Source organism: Notolepis coatsorum (genome assembly GCF_963971535.1).
Source record: "Notolepis coatsorum genome assembly, chromosome: 4".
In the NCBI taxonomy this organism is placed as follows: Eukaryota; Metazoa; Chordata; class Actinopteri; order Aulopiformes; family Paralepididae; genus Notolepis; species Notolepis coatsorum.
The window spans coordinates 86,691,049-86,706,341 of record NC_140168.1 but is presented as its reverse complement, the minus strand read 5'-3'; the positions used below and the strand labels follow the sequence as shown (position 1 = coordinate 86,706,341).

At 44.1% G+C, this 15,293-nt stretch overlaps 1 protein-coding gene across 4 annotated transcripts in view; it reads right to left on the bottom strand.

Annotated features, from left to right (window-relative positions):
- The window catches only part of tbc1d5 (TBC1 domain family, member 5), a 165,753-nt gene that overhangs the window by 11,677 nt on the left and 138,783 nt on the right, over nt 1–15,293 (bottom strand). For all 4 annotated transcript variants that reach the window (XM_084313094.1, XM_084313096.1, XM_084313097.1 and 1 more), the window contains 4 exons: nt 11,221–11,423; nt 7,558–7,657; nt 2,683–2,762; nt 2,042–2,326 (listed from right to left, as the gene is read on the bottom strand). In XM_084313094.1, coding sequence (XP_084169220.1) covers nt 2,042–2,326; nt 2,683–2,762; nt 7,558–7,657; nt 11,221–11,423 — 668 coding nt within the window. The remainder of the gene's footprint in view (nt 1–2,041; nt 2,327–2,682; nt 2,763–7,557; nt 7,658–11,220; nt 11,424–15,293) is intronic.

Sequence of the window (15,293 nt, the reverse complement as noted above, 5' to 3'; positions counted from 1 at the left end):
GGTGACCTGTTACTATGGTGACCTGTTACTCTGTTACTATGGTGACCTGTTACTATGGTAACCTGTTACTCTGGTGACCTGTTACTCTGGTGACCTGTTACTCTGGTGACCTGTTACTCTGGTGACCTGTTACTATGGTGACCCGTTACTATGGTGACCTGTTACTCTGGTGACCTGTTACTCTGGTGACCTGTTACTCTGGTGACCTGTTACTATGGTGACCTGTTACTCTGGTGACCTGTTACTATGGTGACCTGTTACTCTGGTGACCCGTTACTCTGGTGACCTGTTACTATGGTGACCTGTTACTATGGTGACCTGTTACTATGGTGACCTGTTACTCTGTTACTCTGGTGACCTGTTACTATGGTGACCTGTTACTCTGTTACTATGGTGACCTGTTACTATGGTAACCTGTTACTCTGGTGACCTGTTACTCTGGTGACCTGTTACTCTGGTGACCTGTTACTCTGGTGACCTGTTACTCTGGTGACCTGTTACTATGGTGACCTGTTACTCTGGTGACCTGTTACTCTGGTGACCTGTTACTATGGTGACCTGTTACTATGGTGACCTGTTACTAGGGGTGGGAATCACCAGTTTCATCATGATACGATACGATATCGATTCTTTGGACAACGATACGATATTTGTCGATATCACAAAGTCTCTCACGATACAATACGATTAGATTCAGGTGCCTGCAATCGATATGAGATGATATCATATGCCCATTTAACACAATCAGTAACATTTAGATCAACCAAAAAAAGGTAATGAAAATATCATTTGACATTTGTATTTTTGAGCTCTTCCAGACATTTAAAAGAAAATCAATATTGTTTTTAATACAAATAGACCTCCCGTTCACTGTAAAGTGCCACGTTTTGATATATTGAGCTTTAAACTTTAAGCAAAATTTTTTGGAACTCAAAACTCACAACCTAAAACCCCTCCCTACCTCCCTCTCCCAAACCGTTCCTACAACAATTTGTTGATGTTGCATGATCATGTATAGGCCTACATTTATTATGTATTATATTGTTTATGTTTAAATAACATTTAAACATCAAACTCCTCTGACCTCATCTGGTCTTTCCAAAGACGCGCACACACACACACACAGAAAGGGAGAATGCTATGCTGTAACATCTACACACACGGAGCTACTGCTGTTGTTCTTGGGCGGATATGAGACTCGCCACAGGATTTTCAAAATAAGAGTATCGATATGAATCGATCTTATTACATCGCATCGATCCGATTCGATCATTGATAATTACATCGATGTATCGATCTGGATCGATGTATCGTCCCACCCCTACCTGTTACTATGGTGACCTGTTACTCTGGTGACCTGTTACTATGGTGACCTGTTACTATGGTGACCTGTTACTATGGTGACCTGTTACTATGGTGACCTGTTACTCTGGTGACCTGTTACTATGGTGACCTGTTACTATGGTGACCTGTTACTATGGTGACCTGTTACTCTGGTGACCTGTTACTATGGTGACCTGTTACTATGGTGACCTGTTACTATGGTGACCTGTTACTATGGTGACCCGTTACTATGGTGACCTGTTACTATGGTGACCTGTTACTCTGGTGACCTGTTACTCTGGTGACCTGTTACTCTGGTGACCTGTTACTATGGTGACCCGTTACTCTGGTGACCTGTTACTCTGGTGACCTGTTACTATGGTGACCTGTTACTATGGTGACCTGTTACTATGGTGACCTGTTACTCTGGTGACCTGTTACTCTGGTGACCTGTTACTCTGGTGACCTGTTACTCTGGTGACCTGTTACTATGGTGACCTGTTACTCTGGTGACCTGTTACTATGGTGACCTGTTACTATGGTGACCTGTTACTATGGTGACCTGTTACTCTGGTGACCTGTTACTCTGGTGACCTGTTACTATGGTGACCTGTTACTATGGTGACCTGTTAACCTGTTACTCTGGTGACCTGTTGCTCTGTTGACCTGTTACTCTGGCGACCTGTTACTATGGCGACCTGTTACTCTGGTGACTGACCTGTTGCTCTGGCAGCGTACGTGTCTGCTCCTCGTCCTCCCTCTCCTCTTCCTCCCTCTCCTCTTCCTCCCTCTCCTCCACGCTCGCGCTGCCGTCTTGGTCCGAGTCTCTGCTCTGACGCTCGATGCCGTCCAGCTGCTGTTGGTCGCCTCGGCGCCGGTTGGCTCTCTGCATGCTGGCCGCTGTGGAGGTGTAGTGGTCGTCGGCGATGGTGATCTGCTCGTTCTCCTCCGCCTCCAGCTGGCTCTGGTTGAAACGCAGCGCCCCCTTCAGGATGTCCTTGACCTGACGGGGGGGGGGGGGGGGGGCGTACAAGTGAAACCAAATAGAATATCGGGTTTGCGTCAGAGACGAGAGAAATAGACAACAGAACGTCCAGGTTTTTGATGGCATCACTAACCAAAGCAAACTATTTATACACAAATAATCATTTAAAACGTCTAATAAATGCAGACTTTCAAATCATGCGTCTCTTATAGTAGCCAGGGTGATCTTCACATTGTAGCGAGTACAGTACACTCAAGGTCAGGCTATTAGTTTTAGGGTATATTAATAATTGACGTGCACAACCGAGACACAGACACACACACAAACAAACAAACACAAAGGCACAAAATATGTGCACACACACACACACTCACCTGTTTGAGTCCTGCCAGTGACACCAGCACTTCATCCTCTTTCTGCAGGTTCTCCTCCAGAATCACATCTTGGATTTTACCTGAAGAGGAACACAATTATAAGATGCGGTGTTCACCAATAACCTGTTTAAAAAGCACCGTTAGAAGAGTTATTGCAGCTTTTACATTTTCCAAACTTCTGATGACCACCTACTCTCTACAGAGAGAGAGAGAGAGGGTGAGAGAGCATGAAGGAGAGAAAGAGAGGGTGAGAGAGCATGATGGACAGAGAGAGAGAGCATGATGGAGACACAGAGAGAGAGCATGATGGAGACAGAGAGAGGGGGTGAGAGAGCATGATGGAGACAGAGAGAGAGAGCATGATGGAGACAGAGAGAGAGCATGATGGAGACACAGAGAGAGAGCATGATGGAGACAGAGAGAGAGAGCATGATGGAGACAGAGAGAGGGGGTGAGAGAGCATGATGGAGACAGAGAGAGAGAGAGCATGATGGAGACAGAGAGAGAGCATGATGGAGACAGAGAGTGAGAGAGCATGATGGAGACAGAGAGAGGGGGTGAGAGAGCATGATGGAGACAGAGAGAGAGAGAGCATGATGGAGACAGAGAGAGAGCATGATGGAGACAGAGAGTGAGAGAGCATGATGGAGACAGAGAGAGAGCATGATGGAGACAGAGAGAGAGAGGGTGAGAGAGCATGAAGGAGAGAAAGAGAGAGAGAGGGTGAGAGAGCATGATGGACAGAGAGAGAGCGCATGATGGAGACAGAGAGAGAGCATGATGGAGACAGAGAGAGAGCATGATGGAGACACAGAGAGAGAGAGCATGATGGAGACAGAGAGAGGGGGTGAGAGAGCATGATGGACAGAGAGAGAGCGCATGATGGAGACAGAGAGAGAGCATGATGGAGACAGAGAGAGAGCATGATGGAGACACAGAGAGAGAGAGCATGATGGAGACAGAGAGGGGGTGAGAGAGCATGATGGAGACAGAGAGAGAGAGCATGATGGAGACAGAGAGAGAGAGAGAGAGAGAGGGTGAGAGAGCATGATGGAGAGAAAAAGAGAGAGAGGGTGAGAGAGCATGATGGAGAGAAAGAGAGAGGGTGAGAGAGCATGATGGACAGAGAGAGAGAGCATGATGGAGACAGAGAGAGGGTGAGAGCATGATGGAGATAGAGAGAGAGAGGGTGAGAGAGCATGATGGACAGAGAGAGAGCATGATGGAGACAGAGAGAGGGTGAGAGCATGATGGAGATAGAGAGAGGGGGTGAGAGAGCATGATGGAGACAGAGAGAGAGAGAGAGTCACAGTGCCCCACGCCCGCTCCACCAGCAGCCAGTCTGTTGTTATTCCATCATTTATTTTCCTTGTTGACAAACCCGGCCCACACTTTAGCTCCACCCATTTTATAAACCTATGCATTTTAAAAGTGTTGTTCCAGTGACCATAACTACTAGGGATGTCCGATATTATCGGCCTACCGATATTATCGGCCGATATCGGCATTAAAATGTGATATCGGAAAATATTGGTATCGGTTTTCAATTTTCTTTTATTTTTATAATTTTTTTTTTTACATTTCTATAATCTTTATTTACCCAGGCAAGCAAGTAAGAACAAATTCAGATTTTATTTATTGTCAAAAGTATGCATAATGTTGCGTTAACTCCACAACAAGAGATATGTAATGTTAATTACCTGAACTTATTCCATTTTTGGGGGGGGGGGGGGGAAACCCTGCATATATCGGTATTGGTTGATATCGGTTGATATCGGTATCGGAAATTAAGAGTTGGACAATATCGGTATAGGTAAAAAAGCCAATATCGAGCATCCCTAATAACTACATCTAATATTGTCAAGTGTTACGTTTGTAGGTGAAGTATTTACCTACCTTGTTTAATTAACAACCAGGAAAGTCGTATTTATTGTAGTTGAAATCTAGTAAATCATGCACGAAAACGTGCATGTTTTCAGCTAATCATAGTTTCAAAATGATGGCTTTCCTTTTGAGAGTAATTAAGGGTTTGTTTAGAGTGGCTCCATACTGTCCCCAGTGGGCCGAAAATAATGATTGCAGCTTGTGGGAGAATATTGAGACAATTCTCCCAATACTAAAACCATGTGTAACCGGGTTTGTAACTTTGTAAGCAAAACAGGGATGCACTGATAAAGACACTGGTGTTATATATCGGGGGCCAATACCAGGCTAAATAATGTACCTGTATTAGCAGAATTTCCTGAAGACAATTTGATACAAAGCATCATGTGCAGAGACTTCATTTTCAGAATCAGAAAAGATGATAAGACATCTCTTAACTCTTTCTGCGCCAAACACGAGAATTCTCGTGTTTCAAATCCAACCGCTGAGCACCAAAAACGAGTTCTCAAATCCCGACAGGTGGCAGTATCGCCTACCTTTTGAACTGGGTCTCTCAGTTGTCTTTCAGTACTGAGGTACCTCTGGCTGCAGGAATCCCCTCCCCCTCAAAGTGAATCAGCACACAGCTGTCGCCGATCTGCTCGCCTGAAACCTATTGTTTCCCGTATTATAGGCCAGGCCCAATGCACACGACTAATGGCGATCGCGATGGAACTACTGGGATTATTCATTTTAGAGTACCTTCTGACTAAGGCCATGGCCACACTAAAACGATTTTGATCCGTTTAGTTTTCGTTTCGTTTTTAGGTTTGGGTAAAACCAAAAACGTCTCAAGATAATAAGTGCATGCCACAAATTTACAAAATAAATGTCTTTCCTGTTTTATTTTGAAAACCCCCGACCGGAAGTGTTATAGTGTCTGTTGCTAGCAGCTTAACTTGTGTCGGCCGGCTCGGTGCTTTTCGTAACGTCATTAGTTTCCAACGGAGAGGAGAAAGACCTCGGCTCACAAGCAGCTCAAACTACCTGTTGGAATAAATTAATTGATTGATGTTTAACTTGTCCCTGTGTGTCCAGTAATTACGACTAGCAAACGTTGTATTTAACGTTACCTCAGGATACCACTGTATTGTATTTAGTTGGTTAGCTATGTAGCTAATGTAGTCTAGTAGATAGAGGGGGGTATCATGCACCCCCCGGAAATATACTTTTAACCAGACTTTCTAGAATGGAAAAAAGGTGTAAAAAATTATAGGCTATGTTAAGAAGTTGTCAGAGTGTCCCATGTATCATTTATGCAAATTAAGGACGCAATTATCAAAAGAAAGCGCAAAAAAAACAGTTTCATGATTCTCAGCCAATATTGCATAAAACTGAACAAATTAGGTGTTTAGACCCATGTTTTGAGGGTCAAAGATCACAATAACACTATCCCTAGAGTGATCACATGTTTCTATGTAATTTTGCCCATGCAAATCTCATCTGTGCCATCAATACAAAATAATCACATGTTTACTAATTAGTTGAGTAGGAAAGCGGATACTATCATGCACCCCCTGGACATATATTGTTAACCTGTGTTTCTAGATCGGATACATTTTTTAGAAAATGATAGGCTATGTCAAAAATCTGTCAGTGTCCCATGTATCATTTATATGCAAATTAATGACACCATCATCAAAAAATGAATGTCGCTATTTCAGACAATATTGCAAATAACTGAACAAGTAGGTTGTCTAGACCCATGTTTTGAGGGTCAAAAATCTTAATAAAACTATTCCCAGAATGATCACCTGTTTGTGGAGCTAGTATGCAAATTTGTGTAACCTTTACAAAGAATAAAGCATTTTTACCAATAAAGACACATCATATTGTAGATGACTGTCCCCAGGCCATCAGGCTGCTAAACGAACAATGAACACTACACAACAACAACCATCAAACGCACATAGCACACACATCCACACGCACACACTCACTTTAAACAAACACACTGTAGCACCCACCCCACACACTTTATAGCACACACTCACTTTAAACAAACACACTGTAGCACCCACTCCCCACACTTTATATTTATTGATGAAGGATTGCACTACAACTCGTACACCTTACTGTAAATTGTACCTAAATTGTACCTCATCCCATTTCTGCTTTGCACTATATAGTACTGTACATTAGTACACTGCATAGTATTGTATATTATTATATGGTAACTCAGTTACGTCTATCCTGCATCGAACATTGTACATATGTCCATACTGAACACTGTGACCTCATTTTCTACTTTTCTACTTCTAAATTACATGCTATACTATGTTATTTGATACTATCTTGTCTAGCACAGTCTCTGGAGCGCAACAGTAAGAAGCATTTTGTATGAAAGTATTCTGTACTTCTGTATGACAACTATTAAAGAAACTTGAAACTTGAAACTTGACTGAACAAAAAAAGATGTGAGATTATTTTGAAACGGGGCGATGTTTTGAGTGGAATAGCGCACAAATGAAAGTATGTAGAAATGAACTGGTTTGTCCATGTTGGACTATAAATAGTGCCTGTCAAATGAGCCATACTATTGTCTCCATAGCTATAATATAGAATATACGATGGGTCCGCAAACATCGTGAAAATGGTCAATAATGCTGGCGCCAGGGAGTAAAGATGGGAAAACAGCGTGGCAGTCAATGAGTTAACAGATAGCTCAAATAATCCCCCCCCCAAATGAATGTTCTAATAGTAGTAGTACTAATAATATTATTATTAGCAGTAGTATAAATAGTAGTATTAGTAGCAGTAGTATAAATAGTAGTAATAGTAGTAGTAGCAATAGTAGAAATAGTAGTAGTAGCAGTAATAGTACTAGTAGTAGTACTAGTAGCAGAAATAGTAGTAGTAGTAGTCGTATAAATAGTAGTAGTAGCAATAGTAGTAGTAGCAGCAGTAATAGTACTAGTAGTAGAAATAGTAGTAGTAGTAATAATGACTCACAGATGTGTGCGTTCATCATCTTGGCACAGTACTTGCTCATGGCCTCCAAGTCATTGATCTGACCCTGTAGGAAGGACACCTGGGCATCTAAGTCCTCCTCCTGATGACACACACACACACACACACACACACACAGTCAAGGAGAGAAATGGCAATGGAGAGAATGAAATAACAAGAGAAAGGGGCAGTGAGGCAGATAGAATAGAGATTAAGATGACATTGATGAGGAAGTGATAGAAATCCAAAATGCAATAAAAACCACAAATACAAGACAAGCACTTCAGGGTTTGTTCACAACAGTAGTTGTTCCCTTATTCTGTCACAAATTATACTGAAAGATGGGGCCTTTGTTTCCCCCTGCTGTTCAAAGGCTAGTATTACATGCTGCCCATCGACAGCACGGAAGTGAGTGAGAGCATGATGGAGAGAGAGTGAGTGAGTGAGAGCATGATGGAGACAGAGAGAGAGAGACAGATACAGAGAGAGAGCATGATGGAGAGAGAGAGAGAGCATGATGGAGACAGAGAGAGAGCATGATGGAGACAGAGAGAGAGCATGATGGAGACAGAGAGAGAGAGCATGATGGAGACAGAGAGAGAGCGTGATGGACAGAGAGAGAGCGTGATGGACAGACAGAGATAGCGTGATGGAGACAGAGAGAGAGCATGATGGAGAGAGAGAGCATGATGGAGAGAGAGAGAGCATGATGGAGACACAGAGAGAGAGAGAGCATGATGGAGACAGAGAGAGAGCATGATGGAGACAGAGAGAGAGAGCATGATGGAGACAGAGAGAGAGAGAGCATGATGGAGACAGAGAGAGAGAGAGAGCATGATGGAGACAGAGAGAGAGAGCATGATGGAGACAGAGAGAGAGAGAGCATGATGGAGACAGAGAGAGAGAGAGAGCATGATGGAGACAGAGAGAGCATGATGGAGACAGAGAGAGCATGATGGAGACAGAGAGAGAGAGAGCATGATGGAGACAGAGAGAGAGCATGATGGAGACAGAGAGCATGATGGAGACAGAGAGAGAGAGAGAGCATGATGGAGACAGAGAGAGAGAGCATGATGGAGACAGAGAGAGAGAGCATGATGGAGACAGAGAGAGAGAGCATGATGGAGACAGAGAGAGAGCATGATGGAGACAGAGAGAGAGAGAGAGCATGATGGAGACAGAGAGAGAGAGCATGATGGAGACAGAGAGAGCATGATGGAGACAGAGAGAGAGCATGATGGAGACAGAGAGAGCATGATGGAGACAGAGAGAGCATGATGGAGACAGAGAGAGAGAGAGCATGATGGAGACAGAGAGAGAGCATGATGGAGACAGAGAGAGAGAGAGCATGATGGAGACAGAGAGAGCATGATGGAGACAGAGAGAGAGCATGATGGAGACACAGAGAGAGAGAGCATGATGGAGACAGAGAGAGAGAGCATGATGGAGACAGAGAGAGAGAGCATGATGGAGACAGAGAGAGAGCATGATGGAGACAGAGAGAGAGAGAGCATGATGGAGACAGAGAGAGAGCATGATGGAGACAGAGAGAGAGCATGATGGAGACAGAGAGAGAGAGCATGATGGAGACAGAGAGAGAGAGCATGATGGAGACAGAGAGAGAGAGCATGATGGAGACAGAGAGAGAGCATGATGGAGACAGAGAGAGAGAGCATGATGGAGACAGAGAGAGAGCATGATGGAGACAGAGAGCCAGTAGAACACATGTGATTAACACTTTAACTGCCGGAAGACGCTTTTAGGCGTCCTTCCCCGCCATGCTCAAGTTGCCGAAGACGCCGTAACTCGTCTTTGATATCAATATTTCAAAAATCTGTGATCGGAATCATATTTCCTTTCCGGGGGCCTTAGACACAAGTGTGATCTCCTCTCAATCCTCTAGCGGTTCAAGACCGCCATCTGGTGGCCGATCGGCAGATCGAAAAAACGGATGTTACCTTTAACCCGGTAGGACTCACTCCAGTGGCGTAACTCTCTCTCAATGTGTGCCGGGGACAGATTTGGGGGCGTGGCGAGTGACGTCGATGGGGGGGGGGGGGGGTTAGGGCCTCTACATTTCGTAGCCGCATTTCTGCAGACCCCTCTCTGATTGGTTGAACTCTATTTCTGCAGACCCCTCTCTGATTGGTTGAGCGAAGCCCCTCTCCGATTGGTTGAGCGTGCGCATGAGCCGCGACAAGCTCCTCCAGAAACTCCTCCAGAAACTCCGTTAAGCTCCAGAGAGAGGCTGAAAACCCACAGTTCTTGCCCGACGGATGGGAGCGAATCCCGGATCCGAGGTTTCTGATGACTACCCCCAAAACACGGAGGTTGCGAACGCAATTTATACGCATGGAAGTATTGATTACGCCATAACGAATCATTAAAAAAATATACCGTTAACTGGAATATGTGTGTGCCTTTCTGAATATGATTTGGGAGGGTTATAATAGAAGAAAGACAGTGTAAACAATATAACGTTATGTGAATAAACTGCGAAATAATAACTAATTCCTTGGTCAATAGAAGTCTCTGTGATACTTTCTGAATATGATTTGGGAGGGTTATAATAGAAGAAAGACAGTGTAAACAATATAACGTTATGTGAATAAACCGCGAAATAATAACTAATTCCTTGGTCAATAGAAGTCTCTGTGATACTTTCTGAATATGATTTGGGAGGGTTATAATAGAAGAAAGACAGTGTAAACAATATGTTTGACGTATTTTAACACACCTAGGCTGACGACCCAAGCTATTATTATGCAAAGACAAGTACTTTAGCGAGTGGGTACTTGGCCCGTGCAGGGCAAGAATGCGACCCCCATCTACTGCTTTTTGCATAATAATAGAACAGGTAGTCAGACTCAGCTCTTTGGACGGTAAAACGTGGGGGGGACACTTTCCGATGTCCCCGGCGTCAGTTACGCCCCTGACTCACTCCATATGGGGTCCGGGCACTCGCTAGTGTTAGAGAGACTCAGTCTTCACACAGTGAACATCGATCTCTGCAAATAACTAGAAAAAACAACATGATTTGGACGTATATATTATTATACAACCTGGAAATGGACCGGATATTTCTATATCCCATAATAGGAAAATGTCTGTTCCACGCTCATCGCCCAACGGCGCAAGGAAGATACGGTAAGATTCAGCATTATTTTTCAATGTGTACGATACTAACTGCTATGATGAACATTTTACCCACATTAGATGAATGGTATAACGCTGCCCACGGAATTATAAACGCCCCCTCGGCCATCCGGTCAACATCAGATTACGTGTAGTAACTTCCAGAAGTCCGTCCAGTTGGATTTTTTTATATCGCGCCGATTGCTATCAAACTGTATTTGATCATCAATATAATGCATTTGGGGCTATAAATCACGTTCTGGAGAAAGCTGCAGAAAGAGATGAAAACATACTTATACTTTAGATCATATTTTAGTATGAATATGTGAATGAAAAAGTTTAACGTTCATACACCCTGAACAATACATATAGGACATTGAATGGGCCCTAATAATGGCAATTTAGCAATAGAATTTAAAAAGTTATAGCCCTGCAAAGAAGGGGAACTTCTACATAGACAAATAGAGCTGGCAACCTATGGTATATCATGAATTTAGCCTTAGGCAATCAAAGTGTTAAGCAGCAGCTCACAGTCTCTTTCTTGCCCAGGGACTTGCTGTGGGAACGCGAGCGAGTGAAGAAAGACTCCTTCTTGTTGGCGGAGAGGGGCGGGGACGAAGTGCTGACATCACTTCCTCTGGAGGGAGGGAGGGGTGGGGAGGCTGTGGCTTGGGCGCGCCCACCGGGTAGGCTCTCTATGCTGGGGGAGGAGCTTACAGTCCTGGAGGTTTGGCCTGGGAGAGAGACGGAGAGAAAACATATAGAAAGAGGGAAAGTGGGCGAGAAAGAGATATAAAAAAAGAGAGGGGGAGAGACAGACGGATATACAGGGAGAGAGAAACAAGAGAGTGAGAAAGGCAAATAAAGGGATACTCTACAATAGCAGGAAAAGACAATATGAACCATTTAGAAATACAATCCAAAATCCATCACCCTACCTCTATGCACTTAGAATAAAGTAACGTCATGTATTCATTCATTTATAACCGTTTACAACTTAATTTAGATTTATAAAGACTCGGAGAAGGGAAAGGTTCAATCAGGTTCGTGTTCCCATAGTGATATAATTTTAATTATTTCAATATTTCACTGCTGTGGCATAAAGCTCCCGTCTCCTAAAAGTAAACTTTAAAGTACTGGAGAAACTAGTTAACTTTGAGGACATTTTTATGCCGGTTTTGCCGCATCTGTTGAGGGGGGGGGGCCCCAATACTGAAATGCTCAATTGACCCATCTCAAACCCGCCCTCTTCTCCAGTTGAGATCGGAGGATCGAGAAAAGCAGCAGTTTGTAAGTGCACAGATGAATTAGGATGGATTAGGATGGATTAGGATGCAGGCGGTGAATTTAGGATCAGAAGGGATGATTGAAGCAGAGAGACAGTGAGTCAAGACAGCCAATCTGTAGGGAAGGTGAAGGAAAGAAGACTTTTCACAAGCGCACAAACTTAAGTTAGCCCTAAGCATTGTCCAACTAACATCTCTTCCAAAGGCTAACCGGCCATGTCCGCTTCCATTCATTGTGCTAAGCTAGGCTAACATGCAGCCAGATAGCTTTCTACTGAACGCACAGAGAGGAAACTGGTACAGTATCCATCTTCTTGTCTCTCTCTGAAGAAGACGGTAAGCAAATTTCCCAAAATGTTGGCGTGTTCCTTTAAAACATTTTCAACACAACTAGGGATGCACAATATATATCAACGACCATATCTGACTAGAACTGTGATTTTTTTTGTATTGATCAGTATGGGCCTGATCGGCAGAACTGGCCAGATATGAATAACTGTGGTGATTATTTCTGTCAAGCGGTGGAGGGTTGTGTTTTCTTCTCACCACGCTAATTTAGTTTTGGTACTTTCATGAGCACAAGAGCATTCAAATTGATTGCAGAAATGGAATTTTTTTTTACCGTATTTCCATTGTACAGTATTTTCAGTGGTTTCAGTATGAACAATTATTTTGTTTATACAGACCACATTATATCAATATCAGTAGATATGGGTCATGGGCAATAACAGAACATGTATTATTGGAATCAGCCTTAATGTTCAATTGGTGCATTCCTAAACACGACACAACTGCAAACCTAATCAGAGCAACTACTACAACACAAAACCACAAATGATTAAGATTCACCATCTCTTGTAATAAAGTGCAAACCACAAATACAAGACGAGCACTTCAGGATATGTTCACAACAGTAGTTCCCTTATTCCGTCACAATTTATACTAAAAGAGGGAGCCTTTGTTTCCCCCTGCTGTTCATAGGCTAGTATTACATGCTGCCTATCGACAGCACCACGCAGGTCCAAAAGATCCTCTTTCACGGTCACGGTGTGTAAAACGATGCTGATGTTTTTGGATCGTGTGGCTGGCGTCTCCGGGGACCGTCTCTGGATGAAACCACATGGCGTCAGAGACGACTGTGCAAAACGCTTTCACCCAGAATGCCCCTGGGGTCCCCCCCCCCCAAGAAAGAGATGCCATGTGCAATTTATTTTCATAAACAAGAGTTTTGCCTGCAAGATGATGAAAAAGGGGTGTTTTTAATGCTAAAGCTGGATTGGGGGGGGGGGGGGGGTGCTATAGATATAATTCAGCCAGTAATTAATAATAATAATTGTTAGACTAGAAGTCTTTATTTGTCATGCAGCGACCCACAGGAACACACACACACATGTACTGAGTCGCCGATGAAATGTCTCTCTGCACTTTTCCCATCCCGTTGTCCTTCCCCCCCATGGGCAGCCGGGAGCAGATTGGGCGTCAACGTGAGCCACGCCCCCGGGGACCAATCCAAGTGCTCCTGTCCGTCTTCGTCAAGGACGCCACAGCGTTAGCGATCTGTTGTGCATGTTTTTCCATTGGGTTTATCTTATCGGGGGGAAACCCTTGCGAGCACGGGGAGAACATGCAAACTCCACACAGAAAGGCCTGGGAGATACCCCACCTGGGTACCTGGCATCATGGAAACCTGGTCCCCAAGCGGAATCGAACCCTGGACCTTCTTGCTGTGAGGCGACAGTACATGTCGCACTAGAGCACCAGCATGTCATTTAAACCAATCAGGTACATTGCACACGTGGAAATAGGAAGTAGGGGAAGGGGGGGGGGGGGGGGGGGGGGGGCCTGCAACAACATTTAATTTGGACCCGCACATTATTATTTTTTAATGAATAAATTCATGAATCAATCATTTTATGGGGGGAAAAGCACAACACTGATGTTATCGGTGGCATTGGATCCTTGTATTGTGTTAATTACAGCTGATATGTAGATGAAAAAATAGCAATACCTTTTGTTGTATAGGGAGTCTAGGGACCGCTACCTTATAATTTCACGCCGCTTTAATTAACACAACTTAATGCAATGTCCCCGATGACATCACTCGTGGCCATAATTCAAACTCATTAACTCTCAATAACTGTTTTTAGATGTGTGTGAGATTATGTGCAAAATAAACCTGTATTGTTTGTTGGTGAAGCGGCCCTTTAAGTGTTATTTATTCTGGTGCTGGTGAGCAACACCGGCGCTCCCCAGGGAACCGTGCTGTCACCCTTCTTGTTTACCCTCTACACCGCCGACTTCTGCTACAACACAAGAACGTGCCACCTGCAGAAGTTCTCCGATGACTCCTCCATCGTCAGCTACATCATGGATAACGATGAGGCTGAATACAGGGCTCTGTTGGAGAGCTTCGTACGGTGGTCGGACAGAAACCAGCTCCAACTCAACGTCAGCAAGACAAAGGAGCTGGTGGTGGACTATCGGAGAGGTAGGAAGGGTCCCCCTTCTCCCATAATCCTCGGAGGGGAGGAGGATAGAGATGGTGGAGTCCTACAAGTTCCTTGGAGTTCACCTGAACAAAAAACTGGACTGGTCGGACAACACTGAGGCCCTCTACAGGAAGGGACAGAGTAGGCTGTTCTTCCTGAGGAGGCTCAGGTCGTTCGACGTGTGCAACCGACTGCTGCATCCCCCACCCTGTATCCCCCCCCCCATGCTGCTTTGACACCCGAATTTCCCCAAGGGGAATAATAAAGGATCATATTATCTTATCTTATTCACAAGTCTGATCGCCGAATAACATTACCGGCCGGCTACGTCTGACCCTTGAGGTCTTTAAGTCCTAGCTTAAGACTCATCTATTCTCCCTGGCCTTTAACACTTTGGATGCCCAAACCGAGTTTTCTCGGGTGCCCATAACGAGAATATTCGTTTTTTCTCGTTATTTTTTTTATTAGCGATCTGAATTCATATTTCATCAACCGAGTCTACCGTTGGAAAATCAGACACCCCAGGCGCTCAGATGTGAAAAAAGCGCCCCCTATCGTCTCCCAGATGGTAATTCACCCTTTTGGATTGGACTCAATGAAAATGAATGAGAAAAAAAGACCCGGACTCCACATTTTACTTCTCACTCATGTAACCGGGGTCGATCAGCTTCATGCTGGACCCTCAGAGCAGCGGGGATTATGTGTTTTTACAGTATACGCGGTGGATCAATAAAAGGATCGATTTTCGGAATGGCGATCAGGAATTGGAATAATCCATTTGGATACCATCTGATCTCAGGTAAGGAATCTATTTGACTAGTATTAGGAT